The 12,884-nt window shown below is 38.3% G+C and overlaps 1 protein-coding gene across 1 annotated transcript in view; it reads right to left on the reverse strand.

Moving 5' to 3' along the window:
- The window catches only part of LOC119861898 (connector enhancer of kinase suppressor of ras 2-like), a 479,757-nt gene that overhangs the window by 333,322 nt on the left and 133,551 nt on the right, over positions 1 to 12,884 (reverse strand). The window contains exons 3-4 of the mRNA XM_043492113.1: positions 6,348 to 6,550; positions 3,476 to 3,563 (exon numbers count right to left, since the gene is read on the reverse strand). Coding sequence (XP_043348048.1) covers positions 3,476 to 3,563; positions 6,348 to 6,550 — 291 coding nt within the window. The remainder of the gene's footprint in view (positions 1 to 3,475; positions 3,564 to 6,347; positions 6,551 to 12,884) is intronic.

The following is a 12,884-nucleotide window of genomic DNA, read 5'->3' on the forward strand; positions in this document are numbered from 1 at the left end:
ATGTCCGCATTCAAACAAGATATAAACCAGCTCTTGCATCATCCAGAATACTCCTGCCAAAGTACCTCATGCCATCACCATTCTAATTGATTAAAATACTGAATTTAAATTAAATAAATAAATAGAGAAAAGGCAAGTTACAAATAAGATGAAACACTCTATTTAGTCCTGAATCTACAAATACACATGCTTAAAACAAAATGTTTTTGATTTCAAAATGGGATCGTTAATGGGGATTCTTCAGCAAGTGTGTGTGTGTGCGTGCACGCGCGTGTGGTGCAGGGGGGGTAAGGCGGAGGTTCCTCATAGGGCACACAAGGATTGATGCTCAGCCAAATGCTAATAATTTTTTAAAATCAATAATCTGGAAGAAATGTACAATTATTTTGATAAAGTTTGCAGATGACAGACTGGTTGTGTGATAAATAACAAGGACAAGCAACTGATAGAGTGCTCTAGACCCTTCGCAAGCTTGGAACAATCAAGTAGCATGCATTATACAGCCAAAGGCAAGGTCACTCATCTAAGAATAAAGCATGTGGGGCATTTTTTATGGTATAGGGGACTGTATCCTGGAAAACAGTGACTAAAAAGAACTTAGGGATCACTGTTAATTAACTGAACAGGAATTTCCATTTTGATATTGTGGCTAAGAGGGTTAACACAATTTTTGCATGTATAGAATAGGGGTATATTAAGTAGGTGTACAAAAGTGATATTACCGGTGTATACCGTATTAGTGAGACCATAAGAAGAATACTTGTCCAGTTTTGGTATCCACCCCCTTTTTTTGGTAAAAGCTGCAACTTGGAGAGGGCTCCACAATGAGCTAAACGAATGGTTCATGACATGGAACACGTACACCAGTTACTGAAGTAGCTCAATCTACTTAGCTTATCTAGGGTCTTTACTACAGGGTGGGGTAATGCTCACCATGGGAGTGAGATTTCTAAAGATTTTAAATTAAAACAAACATGAAAAGCACCTATCACGGACTCTAAGCAACTTTAAGATATCTTACTACCATACACGAACAACAAAACTATACTGGATCCAGTAGGACCTACAAAGCCCAAAGGAAAATTAACTAACCAGAATGTTGGGGGAAAAAACAACCATAAATACCCTTCCTTCCCTAAGAATATGAGCTGTTATATCCTTGTCCCTCACCAACGTTAGAGAAAATAGATAGGCTTTGCAGTATGCCTTCCAGGTCAACAGATTTGGATTAATTTGGTGGATTCATTTTTCTAGAGCTATGGCAGTCTGCTTTGTAAAGCAAAAGTGTCACTGAGTCACTGGAGAGCCACAAAATATTATCAACACTGTGTCCTAATAGTGTGATGATATTTATACAAGATTGTGTTTTTCTGATGCATCATCTACACATATTAATACAACATGGGATCTCAATAGCAAGATATTCCGCTATGATTATTTTGTGGATCTGTGCAATGCTATTTTCCATTATCTTCCTTCTCCTTGGTGCTAATAGAGAATTAGTGAGACCAAGGAAGAGCGAGATGAGCACTAAATCAGACTTATGCACTCAGAATTTACTGTAGAGAAGAGGTCTTCAATCTGTGGGGTGCGCCCCCCTAGGAGGTGTGGAGGAACATTTGGGGTGGCGCAACTGGGCCCAGACCAACTCCCACAAGGGGCAGAGAGGGAGCAGAAGTCAGCTCTGCTCCTGGCCCCAGTCCCAGCTGCTGGCCTTGCACCCAGGGATCTGTTCCTGGCTGCGGCTGCTAGCCCTGTGCCCGAGGTCCTGGCTGATGGCCCCATGCCCAGGGCTCCAAACCTGGCTGTGGCTGCAGGCCTCAGTTCCCAGCCAAGGGTCTGTTTCTGCCCCCACCACCTGCTATGGCCCCAACCCCCTTACCCCTATCCACATCCCCCCTCCCAGAGCCCTGTCCCTGCTCCCAGTTCCATGGGTGGTGGGAAGTTTAAGGGTAGGCATGAGGTTAAAAGTTTGGGGACCACTGCTCTAGAGCTTCAGTGGTCTTGCTGCACTTGTATATCAAGAGGATACCAATTATTTTCAGAGGAAACAGCATTTAATAGCGAACATATGATTGCCATGGAAACAAGGCACAACATTGCAATCCACATATTTTCTAAGCTTTAATAAAATGTGGAAATCAACAATCATTATTTATAACTTCCAGAATGACTATAGAACTTTCCTTGTATACAAACACACTTACTCTTTTGTATCTAGCTATGACATCCTAGCTTATGTCAACCAGGTACCAACAAATTTTATCAGTGTGTCTGAAAAGCTGTTGCATCACCCAGTCAGATGACTTCCTTGTGTGGTTTTAGCAGTACAACTCTTTCAATCTGTTCTTGCTTATTTAATCGATTTGAATTTTTAAGGAGAGACAGTCAATAGTGCATTTTATTAAATAAATCTCAGAGGTTAAGAGTACATGAGCCCTTTCTAAAATCTGTACATTTACATCAGAAATATACCTTTTCTGCAGATTTTATTTAGTTTAGATTAGACACTTTTGAACTGCTAGGCTCCAAGTGACAATCTCTTGCTGTCCATTTGCCAGTATGGCACATTCATCTAACGATATACCATTTTCTGCAGCTGCTTTGCCCTGTCCAATCAGGTAGGGACAAGGCAAAATGTGCATCCTCCTTTGCTATCTGTGCTCTCTGCCTGCTCTAGTGATGCTGCATTAGTAATCATGATGCTTTCACTGTCTATGAACATTCTTGGAAATTTTGTCTTGCTCACAAGAATACTTCAAATTGCAAATGAAAGGGTCATGAATACCAATGAAGTGAATTGGCGGGTTTCATTTACAATGACTTTTATAAATATATACTTCTACTGTAGTTGTCTACCTCTTGTCTATGTATCCACCTTTAGCTTATCTTTGGCAACATTTAGCAGGGAACATGCAGTTGTGTGTTACATTCTAGACACCTTATTTGAAATATATTGACTAATTGCAGGGACTTCAGAGAACAACAACAAAATGATTAGGGGTCTAGTGGCCATCTGATTTATGATGAAAAACTTCAAGTCTAATATGTATTGGTTGGGTAAGCAACAAGAAAGTATACAGCAAGGAATCATATGCTGGAAATCAGGGAAAGAGGGGAATAGAATATGTTGGGGAGGAAAACGTGAAGATGAAGTAAGGATCAACTGGAGATACTGCAATAATTTGTTTTAACTTTTTGGAGAGAAAACCCATCAATATCCTTGAAAACAATTAAAATACAAAAATTCTTTCCCAATATTACTGGTAAATAATTACTGTAGTTGCAACTGAGATATTGCACACACACACACACACACACACACACCCTCCTCCGTCTACCTGCACCTGCCCCCAAAACACACACAAGTTCTCCTGATGAGGTGACACATTTCTAACTATTTTTGTAATATTTTACTATTTCTTCAGCAATGTGGAAGTGATTTAGGTATGGCACACAATAAACCTGTTCTTACCTGTTGCACGATGGTTGTTAATTCCAGGCACAGTTGAACAATATTGTTTTTCAGCAGTGAGTATTCTGTCACACTGACAAATGGAGACCTGCCAGAGAGCGACAAGAAATTTGTAGGAGACCTCATCAATCTGTGTTACTGAGCTGTACCTCTTGTAATGTATATTTACAATCAACAATACACTAAATAATGCACTTGAGAAGCTGGGATGTTGTTAATTTGAAATGATAGAACAATGAATTCCAACAGAAACTTCAAGAGTCAGTCAGATTTAGACAGTCACTAAACCACATTAAAAAGAATTAAGATTTTTATTCTCTGTGAGTTAACTTGTACTATAGCTGCCATATTGGTCAGTTCTGTCATCATCAACCTGTGTATTTTACATATGGTAACAAATTCAGAAATTGCTGTCTTCACCTACTGGAATCGATATGAGAGTATGATGCTAAAGAAGGTATGATGCTAAAAATGATAATGATCTTATAGTCACACAGCAACTGAAAATTAGCAGCAGTATTTATTTTTTTAAAATTTCATCTAAAGGAAATGTCACACCTAAAACTGCCCATGCAAAGCTCTGGGCATTCTTGATATCCATTTAAAAACCACAGTAATATCAGGTCATTGTACTATTTGCTCTGATTATTTCAAATTGAAATATTTGATAATATGTGACTTCAAGCTGGGCTTTTTGCTTGCAAGACAAACAGCTTTTAAAACAGACTGTTAGGGTTGGTAACTTTACTTGATTAAATTAGACTGAACCAGGTCAGCTAATTTCTTTATATTGTATATAAAATGAAGCTGCTTATAATACCCCTCCCTTTTCTTTGGGTCCCCGAGCCCTTTAGAAGACACATGTTGTAGAGGTAAACTCATTTATCATAGAAATGCTAATCACCTCACAATAATCATGCCATTCTGCACCAGCAACACTGAACAACAACTTTTAGGAGGGGAAGTGAATAAATGTATGCATTTGAAATAACTATAGGTAGTTGAACAAATTATCTGAAGTTGGATTTTGGGCAGGACACCAGAGTTAACATCCCTACAAACAGCTTTTAAAACAGACTGTTAGGGTTGGTAACTTTACTTGATTAAATTAGACTGAACCAGGTCAGCTAATTTCTTTATATTGTATATAAAATGAAGCTGCTTATAATACCCCTCCCTTTTCTTTGGGTCCCCGAGCCCTTTAGAAGACACATGTTGTAGAGGTAAACTCATTTATCATAGAAATGCTAATCACCTCACAATAATCATGCCATTCTGCACCAGCAACACTGAACAACAACTTTTAGGAGGGGAAGTGAATAAATGTATGCATTTGAAATAACTATAGGTAGTTGAACAAATTATCTGAAGTTGGATTTTGGGCAGGACACCAGAGTTAACATCCCTATTTTTGGAGAAAGTGCAACATGATCTCTCAAATGAGCACAATAGAGTAATATATAACTGAACAGAAGACTAGAATTTTAACCATCCACCTTTCCAGCACAAATCCCCTTCCTCCTGGCCAGGTAAGAGAAGGAGGAAGCAACTCCACAAAACGACCATGAACTATGAAGAACTAGGCACTTTGGGGATCAGATACAGAGCAAAACACTCCGGATTTATGTACAGTGCAGGCTGTGCAGAAACTGAGGAACCCCATATAGAACAGTGTGTGACTGCAGGATGTACCTGGCATGCTTCTAGTACCTTAGATGTTTGATATGCCTCAGCACTGAGCAGATATAGTAAGTATAGCAGTCAAGTCCTCAGTTTTAGGGCTTATCCAAAAGGTAGTACATCAAGCAGCACACTGCTCCTTAATAGCAAATTATAGCCTTAGTTCAGAATTAACTAAGAGGGATGAGTGCCATTTACTGAGCCACTAACCCAACTCCTGCGGGACCTGGGTTTTTCTTGGAGTCTCCAAGTACTGTCCAGATCTGACCCATTTGGCTTATAAGAACTGATAAGATTACATCCCAGGAGATCCTCATTGCTAGCATTAGGTCAGAGAAGGTCATCAGGGTCACAACAAGCTTTGTAAAGAATGGTCATGTCATTCTTTTATATGCACAATAGTTTCAGATTTCAATTAAGCTATTCACTGCTAGAGAGAAATGCAGTGAATGCATAAAATATAGTATTTCATACCTAATCAATATTTTAAAAACACAGTTCATGCAAAGAGTTACTTTGTAAACCGATTCCTAATTCATTAATGAGAAATCATAGCATTCTCCCACCAAGCAGTAATTAATGGGACAAGAGTGACTAATGTATGAACCTGCCCCCTACTGTTATCAAAAAGTCAACTAGTAAGCTCAGAGTTTCCAGGGATAAGCAAGCGGTATAATTTCTTTTATAAATTATCCAACAAGAGGTATGCAGCAGGATAACAGCAACTCAAATTTCCCTACACTCCTCTCTTAACTTGCATCAGCCCTGAATGGTCAGAACCACTCTTTGCTCTGGTTATAAGGAAACTCCGTTTCTATCTTAATTTATCCCTTATACTCCCTTTTGAAACAGAAATGATCCTGCCATCTATGGTGGCAATTTGTGTCATTCACGAGGAACATTCATAAGTGACATTCACTAGGAACAAGACTGAAACTGCCAATTTCACAGAGGTCACCATCAACCTTTGGGGTGACCCAAAAAGAGACTCCAAAAATCCCACAGCCAGCTCCTGACCCATGCCTAGTCAACCTGGAACTCAAGTATATAACAAAATTTACAAAATAAAACCTATAATTACAATTCTAATATTAGAACAAGAGAAAGAGAAAAGAGCAAGAGAAAAAAGAAAGAAACAGGGCAAAAGAATTACTTGGGGGGAGGGAGTAAGAATTAAAAAGCTCTAAATTACCTGTCCAGCCAGGCTAGCAAGTTCTTGGCAGCACCAATCAGGTCAACAACAGAGGTAAGAAAATCATTTGGCAGTCGTCTGGAGGCCCTGCCATCATAATGGCCACTCCTCCTTCTACCCGTTATAAAGTTCTGAAGATTTTTGGCTGAGGCATTCAGCTTGTGAGAGAGTGTTCTCAGGTTTTCTGTCTCCAAACCATAATTCTGAAAGAAAGAAAAAAAGTAGATCACACAACATGTTTAAAGCAGATAGCTAAGACACAGAATATTGAGCTGAAACATTTGCAGCTTGCTTTGATTCACTCAATTCTTGAACACAGCAAAATCAAGGCAAGTCAGGACTTTATGAACTGTCCCAGTAGATCATGAGTATTTAACAGCTGACCTTTCAGAGCCCTTCCTTTCCAAGCACTTCAGCCACAAGAATCATTTAAGCCCACAGCCTCTCTCCAAGGTAGGTAAGTAATAAATGTATTATTCCCATTTTACAGAGGTGGAATTGGAGGGTCAAAGGGTAACAGAGGGTTTAATTTATTCAGGATCATACAAGATAGAATCATAGGACAGGAAGGGACCTCGAGAGATCATCTATTCCAGTCCCCTGCACTCATGGCAGGGCTAAGTATTATCTAGACAATTCCTGACTGGTGTTTGTCTAACCTGCTCTTAAAAATCTCCAATGATGGAGATTCCACAACATCCTTAGGCAATTTATTCCAGTGTGTAACCACCCTGACAGTTAGGAAATTTTTCTTAACTTCCAACCTAAACCTCCTTTGCTGCAATTTAAGCCCATTGCTTCTTGTCCGATCCTTAGAGTTTAAGGAGAAGAATTCTTCTCCCTCCTCCTTGTAACAATCTTTTATGTACTTGAAAACTGTTATGTCCCTTCTCAGTCTCCTCTTTTCCAGACTAAACAAACCCAATTTTTTCAGTCTTCCCTCAGAGGTCATGTTTTCTAGACCTTTAATAATTTTTGTTGCTTTTCTCTGGACTTTCTCAGATTTGTCTACCTCCTTCCTGAATGGACACAATGCTCCAGTTGAGGTCTAATCAGAGAGGAAGAATTACTTCTCATGTCTTACTTACAACACTCCTGCTAATGCAAAAGAAGCGTACATCGTTCTGGGATGTAACAGAGTTACACTGTTGACTCATATTAAACTTGTGGTCCACTATGACCCCCAGATCCATTTCCGCAGTACTCCTTCCTATGCAGTCATTTCCCATTTTGTATGTGACACTACAGCTGGTTAAACTGCTCACCGCAAATAATCTGATTAATTTAGCTTTTTTTTGTTGTAATTCATTCAGACTTTTATTCTTACAAGTTAATTTGCTATTCAGGACCATTTAAAAACGGTTTTTGTGAAGAAATTTCATTTGTTCACAAATGAACATTGATGAAATTAACAGTGGATAATCAAACTATTCATCATGTATAGTGTATGACTGGTCCCCTATGTCATGTGGCATCAACATCTACTCAGATAGCAGAAAAACTTTTAAACCAGGAACACAGATACTAATGCACAGTTAATAACGTATAACTTGTTTGCATGAGAATAGACACACATGTAAAAATATTTCCCAAACACTAGTGCAAACAGAAACCTGTGTGTGTCAATATTCATAGCTAGGGTAAAAAGGACAAAATAAGTCTGGACCAAACAGGCATATGGAATCCGAACAAATGTTTGTGAACACTATTTTGTAAGGTTTCAGAGTAGCAGCCGTGTTAGTCTGTATTCGCAAAAAGAAAAGGAGTACTTGTGGCACCTTAGAGACTAACAAATTTATTGGAGCATAAGCTTTCGTGAGCTACAGCTCACTTCATCGGATGCAACTAGGTTTACTTGATGTCCAGGCCTGTGCCTTAACTGCAAGACCATCCTTCCTCAGAAAGTTGTCTGTTAGAAGAGGGATTTGAACTGCTGGGGTGGACTGCAAGCTAAATGGAGAGGGAATACTTTATCTTGGTAGTCAACTTTTTGCAATGTGCTCTGATTTTTTTTTAAAAAACAAAATCGAAAAACAAAAAACCCACAACACAGAAATTGTTGGGCAACAGAATGCATTCTTTTCACCCAGACCTACCCTGCAAGAATGTAAAAAAAAAAAAAAAAAAAAAACCAAAACACACACACACACACACACCCACCCCAACAGGATATGGATAAACATTAAAGACTAACTAGCAAAATAGACAAATTAAAAAAAAATACGTTTGCAGTGGTGCTGTAGCTGTGCCGGTCCCAGGATATGACACACAAGTTAGGTGAACGGTTTCAGAGTAGCAGCCATGTTAATCTGTATCCGTAAAAAGAAAATGAGTACTTGTGGCACCAGAGCGTAACAAATTTGAGCGTAAGCTTTTGTGAGCTACAGCTCACTTCATCCGATGCATACAGTGGAGAGATTTTATATACACAGAGAACATGAAACAATGGGTGTTACCATACAGACTGTAACAAGAGTGATCAGGAAAGGTGAGCTATTACCAGCAGGAGAGCGCGGGGCAGGGGAGAAGGGGGGGGGGAGGAGAGGAGAGGAACCTTTTGTAGTGATGATCAAGCTGGGCCATTTCCTGTAGTTTACAAGAACAGTAGGAGGGGAAATAAACAAGGGGAAATAGTTTTACTTTGTGTAATGAGCTGTAGCTCACAAAAGCTTACACTCAAATAAATTTGTTACTCTCTCTGGTGCCACAAGTACTCCTTTTCTTTTTAAGGTAGGTGAAGTAATGTTTTGTATTGGACCATCTTCTGTTGGTGGAAGGTACAGCTTTTGAGCTACACAGGGCTCTACTTCAGGTCTGGGAAAAGAAATCAGAGCATCTGAGCTAACTACAAGTTGAGACAGATTGTTAAGCATAAGGGGTAATGCATATTGTAGGCAGTCACAGGAACTGAAGTGGGCAACTGAGGGTTGGATTGTTAGGCATAATGGGTTTGAAGTGGGTAGCGGAAGATGTACATAAAATATGGGGTACATCTATGCTGTAATAAAAGATCCGCAAGCACTGAGTTTCAGAGCCCAGGGTCAACTGACTCAGGCTTGCAGAGCTACGCTCACAGGGCTAAAAATAGGACTGTAGCTATTCAGGCCCCCCGGGTCCAACCCAAGCCCAAATGTCTATACTTGAGCCCTGCAGCCCAAGCCCCATGAGCCCGAGTCAATCGATCTGGGCTCTGAGACTCTCTTTTGTGTTTTTTTTTAAAATTGCAGCTTAGACATACCCATGGTGTTTAACGTGGAAAACGGTTGCTTTCGTTCCCCCAAATGAGCATTATACAGCAAATGTTTGACAGTTTTACTTACCTAATACATTTGAGTGCTGAAATCCTGGTTAAAAAGCGGGTTTTAGATTAACTTTTTATCTGCTTAACATTTATACCTATTCATTCACTGAAATACAAAGGGAATACGTGTTCCTCTCCCTTTCTCTTGTACTGGGACAATAAGCAAGTGGCCCCACAAAAATGCCGATACAAGTTAGTAAAGAGCGCTGTGGTTCTCCGTTTCAAGAGGAGCTTGATTTTGCCTATTCAGTAACCCATATTAAGGAGCATAAGCCAGTTCCTCCCGTTTGTATTTCAGAGTCCATATCTCCCTGTCTTTGCACTAACAGGCCAACCACTGTACCTGCCCATAACTCACTCCTATGTAGAAAGTCTGGGAGACTACCCACTTTCTCTCAAGCAAAGCCACTATTGCCATCAAGTAAGAAAAGAAAACAATCTTTGGTTGTTGCAATTGAGATAGGAATGTATTGGCCTCTCTCAATTCCAAGTGCTTTTCTAAATTCCCAAGTTCTGAAAAAAATTAGGCTTGATACTGGCAGCACATTCACCATGGTGCAAATTTTACACTCAAAAACTGATGCAGAACTTCCTGTGGAGACATCTGAAGGTAAGCACAGGTGGCCAGAAAGGGTGAGGACTTGGTTAAGAACCTTGTTTTTCCATGTGCACGCATAAGCTATTAGATAATAGTGTGCATGGACCATAATTAAGTTATATTTTTGAATGGTTAAAAAAAACAAAAAACACACAAAACAAACCTATCAATAACTTTGGGGGGGGAGGGGGGAGAAATCCTGAGTTTTCTACTATTCTTTTCTTATCCTCCAAATGGTATATGAGAAAGTGAAAGCATATACAATTATTTTTCTTCTCTTGACATTTGAGTCCAGAGCAGGATCATTTATAATGAAACGACAGAATCAAACTGAAAATATCACATCTATTCACAAGATAGAAAATCAGAGCTCTATAGAAGTGCAAGGACTTTGATATAAAAAAGAAAGCTATAATGAAAACAGCTGGTTTAAAATTTTGGCTTGCAAGACCCACTGCACAAAATGCAGGGTACAAAGTCAAAGACTGGTGCTCTTACTGAGCAATTTAAATGCGAAGAGACCAATACCTTTGATTAATAGATATACTGTAGAAAGAATAGCCTTCGATTGCAGAAAGTAGAGAAGAAAAATAAAAAAAAAATCCAGAATAGGATTTTGCCATAATGGGAATGTGTAATGAGGCGATATGGTTGGTAATATTAATATTAAAACACTTACATAACTCTTTATATGCAAACACCATATGAACAGTAACCTGCCCCAATGCCCCTGAAAGTTAAGAAAAAAAAATCAATAATACCATCCCTGTTTAAGAAATGGGGAAAGAAATACAAAAATGTTCTTGAGCAACTCATGGGTAACACCACAATGACTCGGGTAGAGCGAGGATTAGAGCTCAGGAATTCCTGGTTTGAAGTCCCACTGGCAGTTTAAAGAGAAGCAACAGCAGCAAAAGAGAGGATAGTTTCATGAGTTGGAGATTAAATTAAATGCAATCATTGACTAAGGGGTTTAATCACAGAGTCTAACTATGCTTGTATTGTCTAGAGCTCATCAAAACTCAGAATTTCTGTGTCATGGGAAAAGTTGACGTTTTGAATTTTTTTTTGTCCCAAATCAGGAAAAAAAAAAAAAAAACACAACACACCCTACATTTTCTGTGAAACTGAATGTCTGAAAATTTTTGTTTTGGAATTTTAAAAATTCATTGTGAATTTTTACATTTCATTTTGAATGTTATTTTTAGGATTTTCAAACTTATATTTTATGTTATTTCATGATGTCATATTGCACAACTGCCATATAACATAATAGTTCTGTTTGTTTTTTTTTAAATCATTAAAGGCAGTTCTTATTTAGTACTGATGGAAACAACTTAGTCTTTTCCAGGTCTAGTATCTCCTGTTTATATTTTAATAAAACAGTTTAATGCAGAAAGTGGGTGAAAAGCATCAAAGCATTTCATTTTTCAATGAAAAATTTCCTAATAGGTCTAGTACTGACGCTCTACTGACTTAGAATTACATCAATCACAGAGAGGGTTTATATTACATATTTGCAAAAAAAAAAAAAAAAAAAAGTACTTGTGGCACCTTAGAGACTAACAAATTCTGATGAAGTGAGCTGTAGCTCACGAAAGCTTATGCTCAAATAAATTTGTTAGTCTCTAAGGTGCCACAATTACTCCTTTTCTTTTTGTGAATACAGACTAACACGGCTGCTACTCTGAAATCTATTATATACTTGCTTGACTTGGAAAAGACACAGGTGTTTGTTTCTCTGTTTGTTTGTCTTCCCCTCTAGCCCCCGCCCCCGTGAAAGGGAGAGAAAAACTTGGTGTTATTTTTAAACACAGTGAGGTTTTCAGTTCAAGTTCCATGTTACAATTCATTTTGAGATGTCTGTTTCAAAGTTTGTTCATACTTTCAAGTGGTTAGTGCCATTGGACGCAGCTATGGATAGAAAAGTAACAGGATTGAGTGACTGCAGGGCATTTGCAGTGAATAGGTTTTTCAAAGTATAGGAATACAGAATACAGACTAACAAGGCTGCTACTCTGAAACCAGAAATAACAGGTGGCTGTTGTAAGATGTGTGACAACAGCACGCAATATGGGTGGACAACAGGTTATCTGCACAATTTGAGAGAAATTATAGCCTTTATTAGTGGGTTATTTGCTTTTAAAGATTAATGACAGAGCACTTTTATTAAACAAATCTTGAATATCCAATCTTTCAATACCATAAACAATATGGGTAAATGTAAAAATGACATTTCTGAAAAAACATATTTGAAAAGCAGAAAATTTTTATTTCTCTGCCAAATCCCAAAATGAAGGGTTGTGTAACTCGTTATCTTGCTAAAACATGGCTGAAAAAAAGCACAGTGGAAGAGTGAGCACTCTCTGGTTCTTTATTATATATTTCTAAGATAAAAGTTGGCTTGCAAGATACTATACTGGGATTATTTTTTTAAATGCATTCTTCTAAAATTTCTTCAATTTACTCTATTTGTAGAGTAAGTTGATCATGGGATAAAAATAACTTGTGCTTGCATACTTAAGACAGTGGAATTAAGCAAAAGGCTAGCCTAAAGTAAGGTCTAATTTTTAAATGTATTTTTCATAACCATCTTCATTGCACATCCTGTACTATATAATGTTAGATCATATTAAAG

The sequence above is a fragment of the Dermochelys coriacea genome, chromosome 9, assembly GCF_009764565.3.
Source record: "Dermochelys coriacea isolate rDerCor1 chromosome 9, rDerCor1.pri.v4, whole genome shotgun sequence".
Classification (NCBI taxonomy): domain Eukaryota; kingdom Metazoa; phylum Chordata; order Testudines; family Dermochelyidae; genus Dermochelys; species Dermochelys coriacea.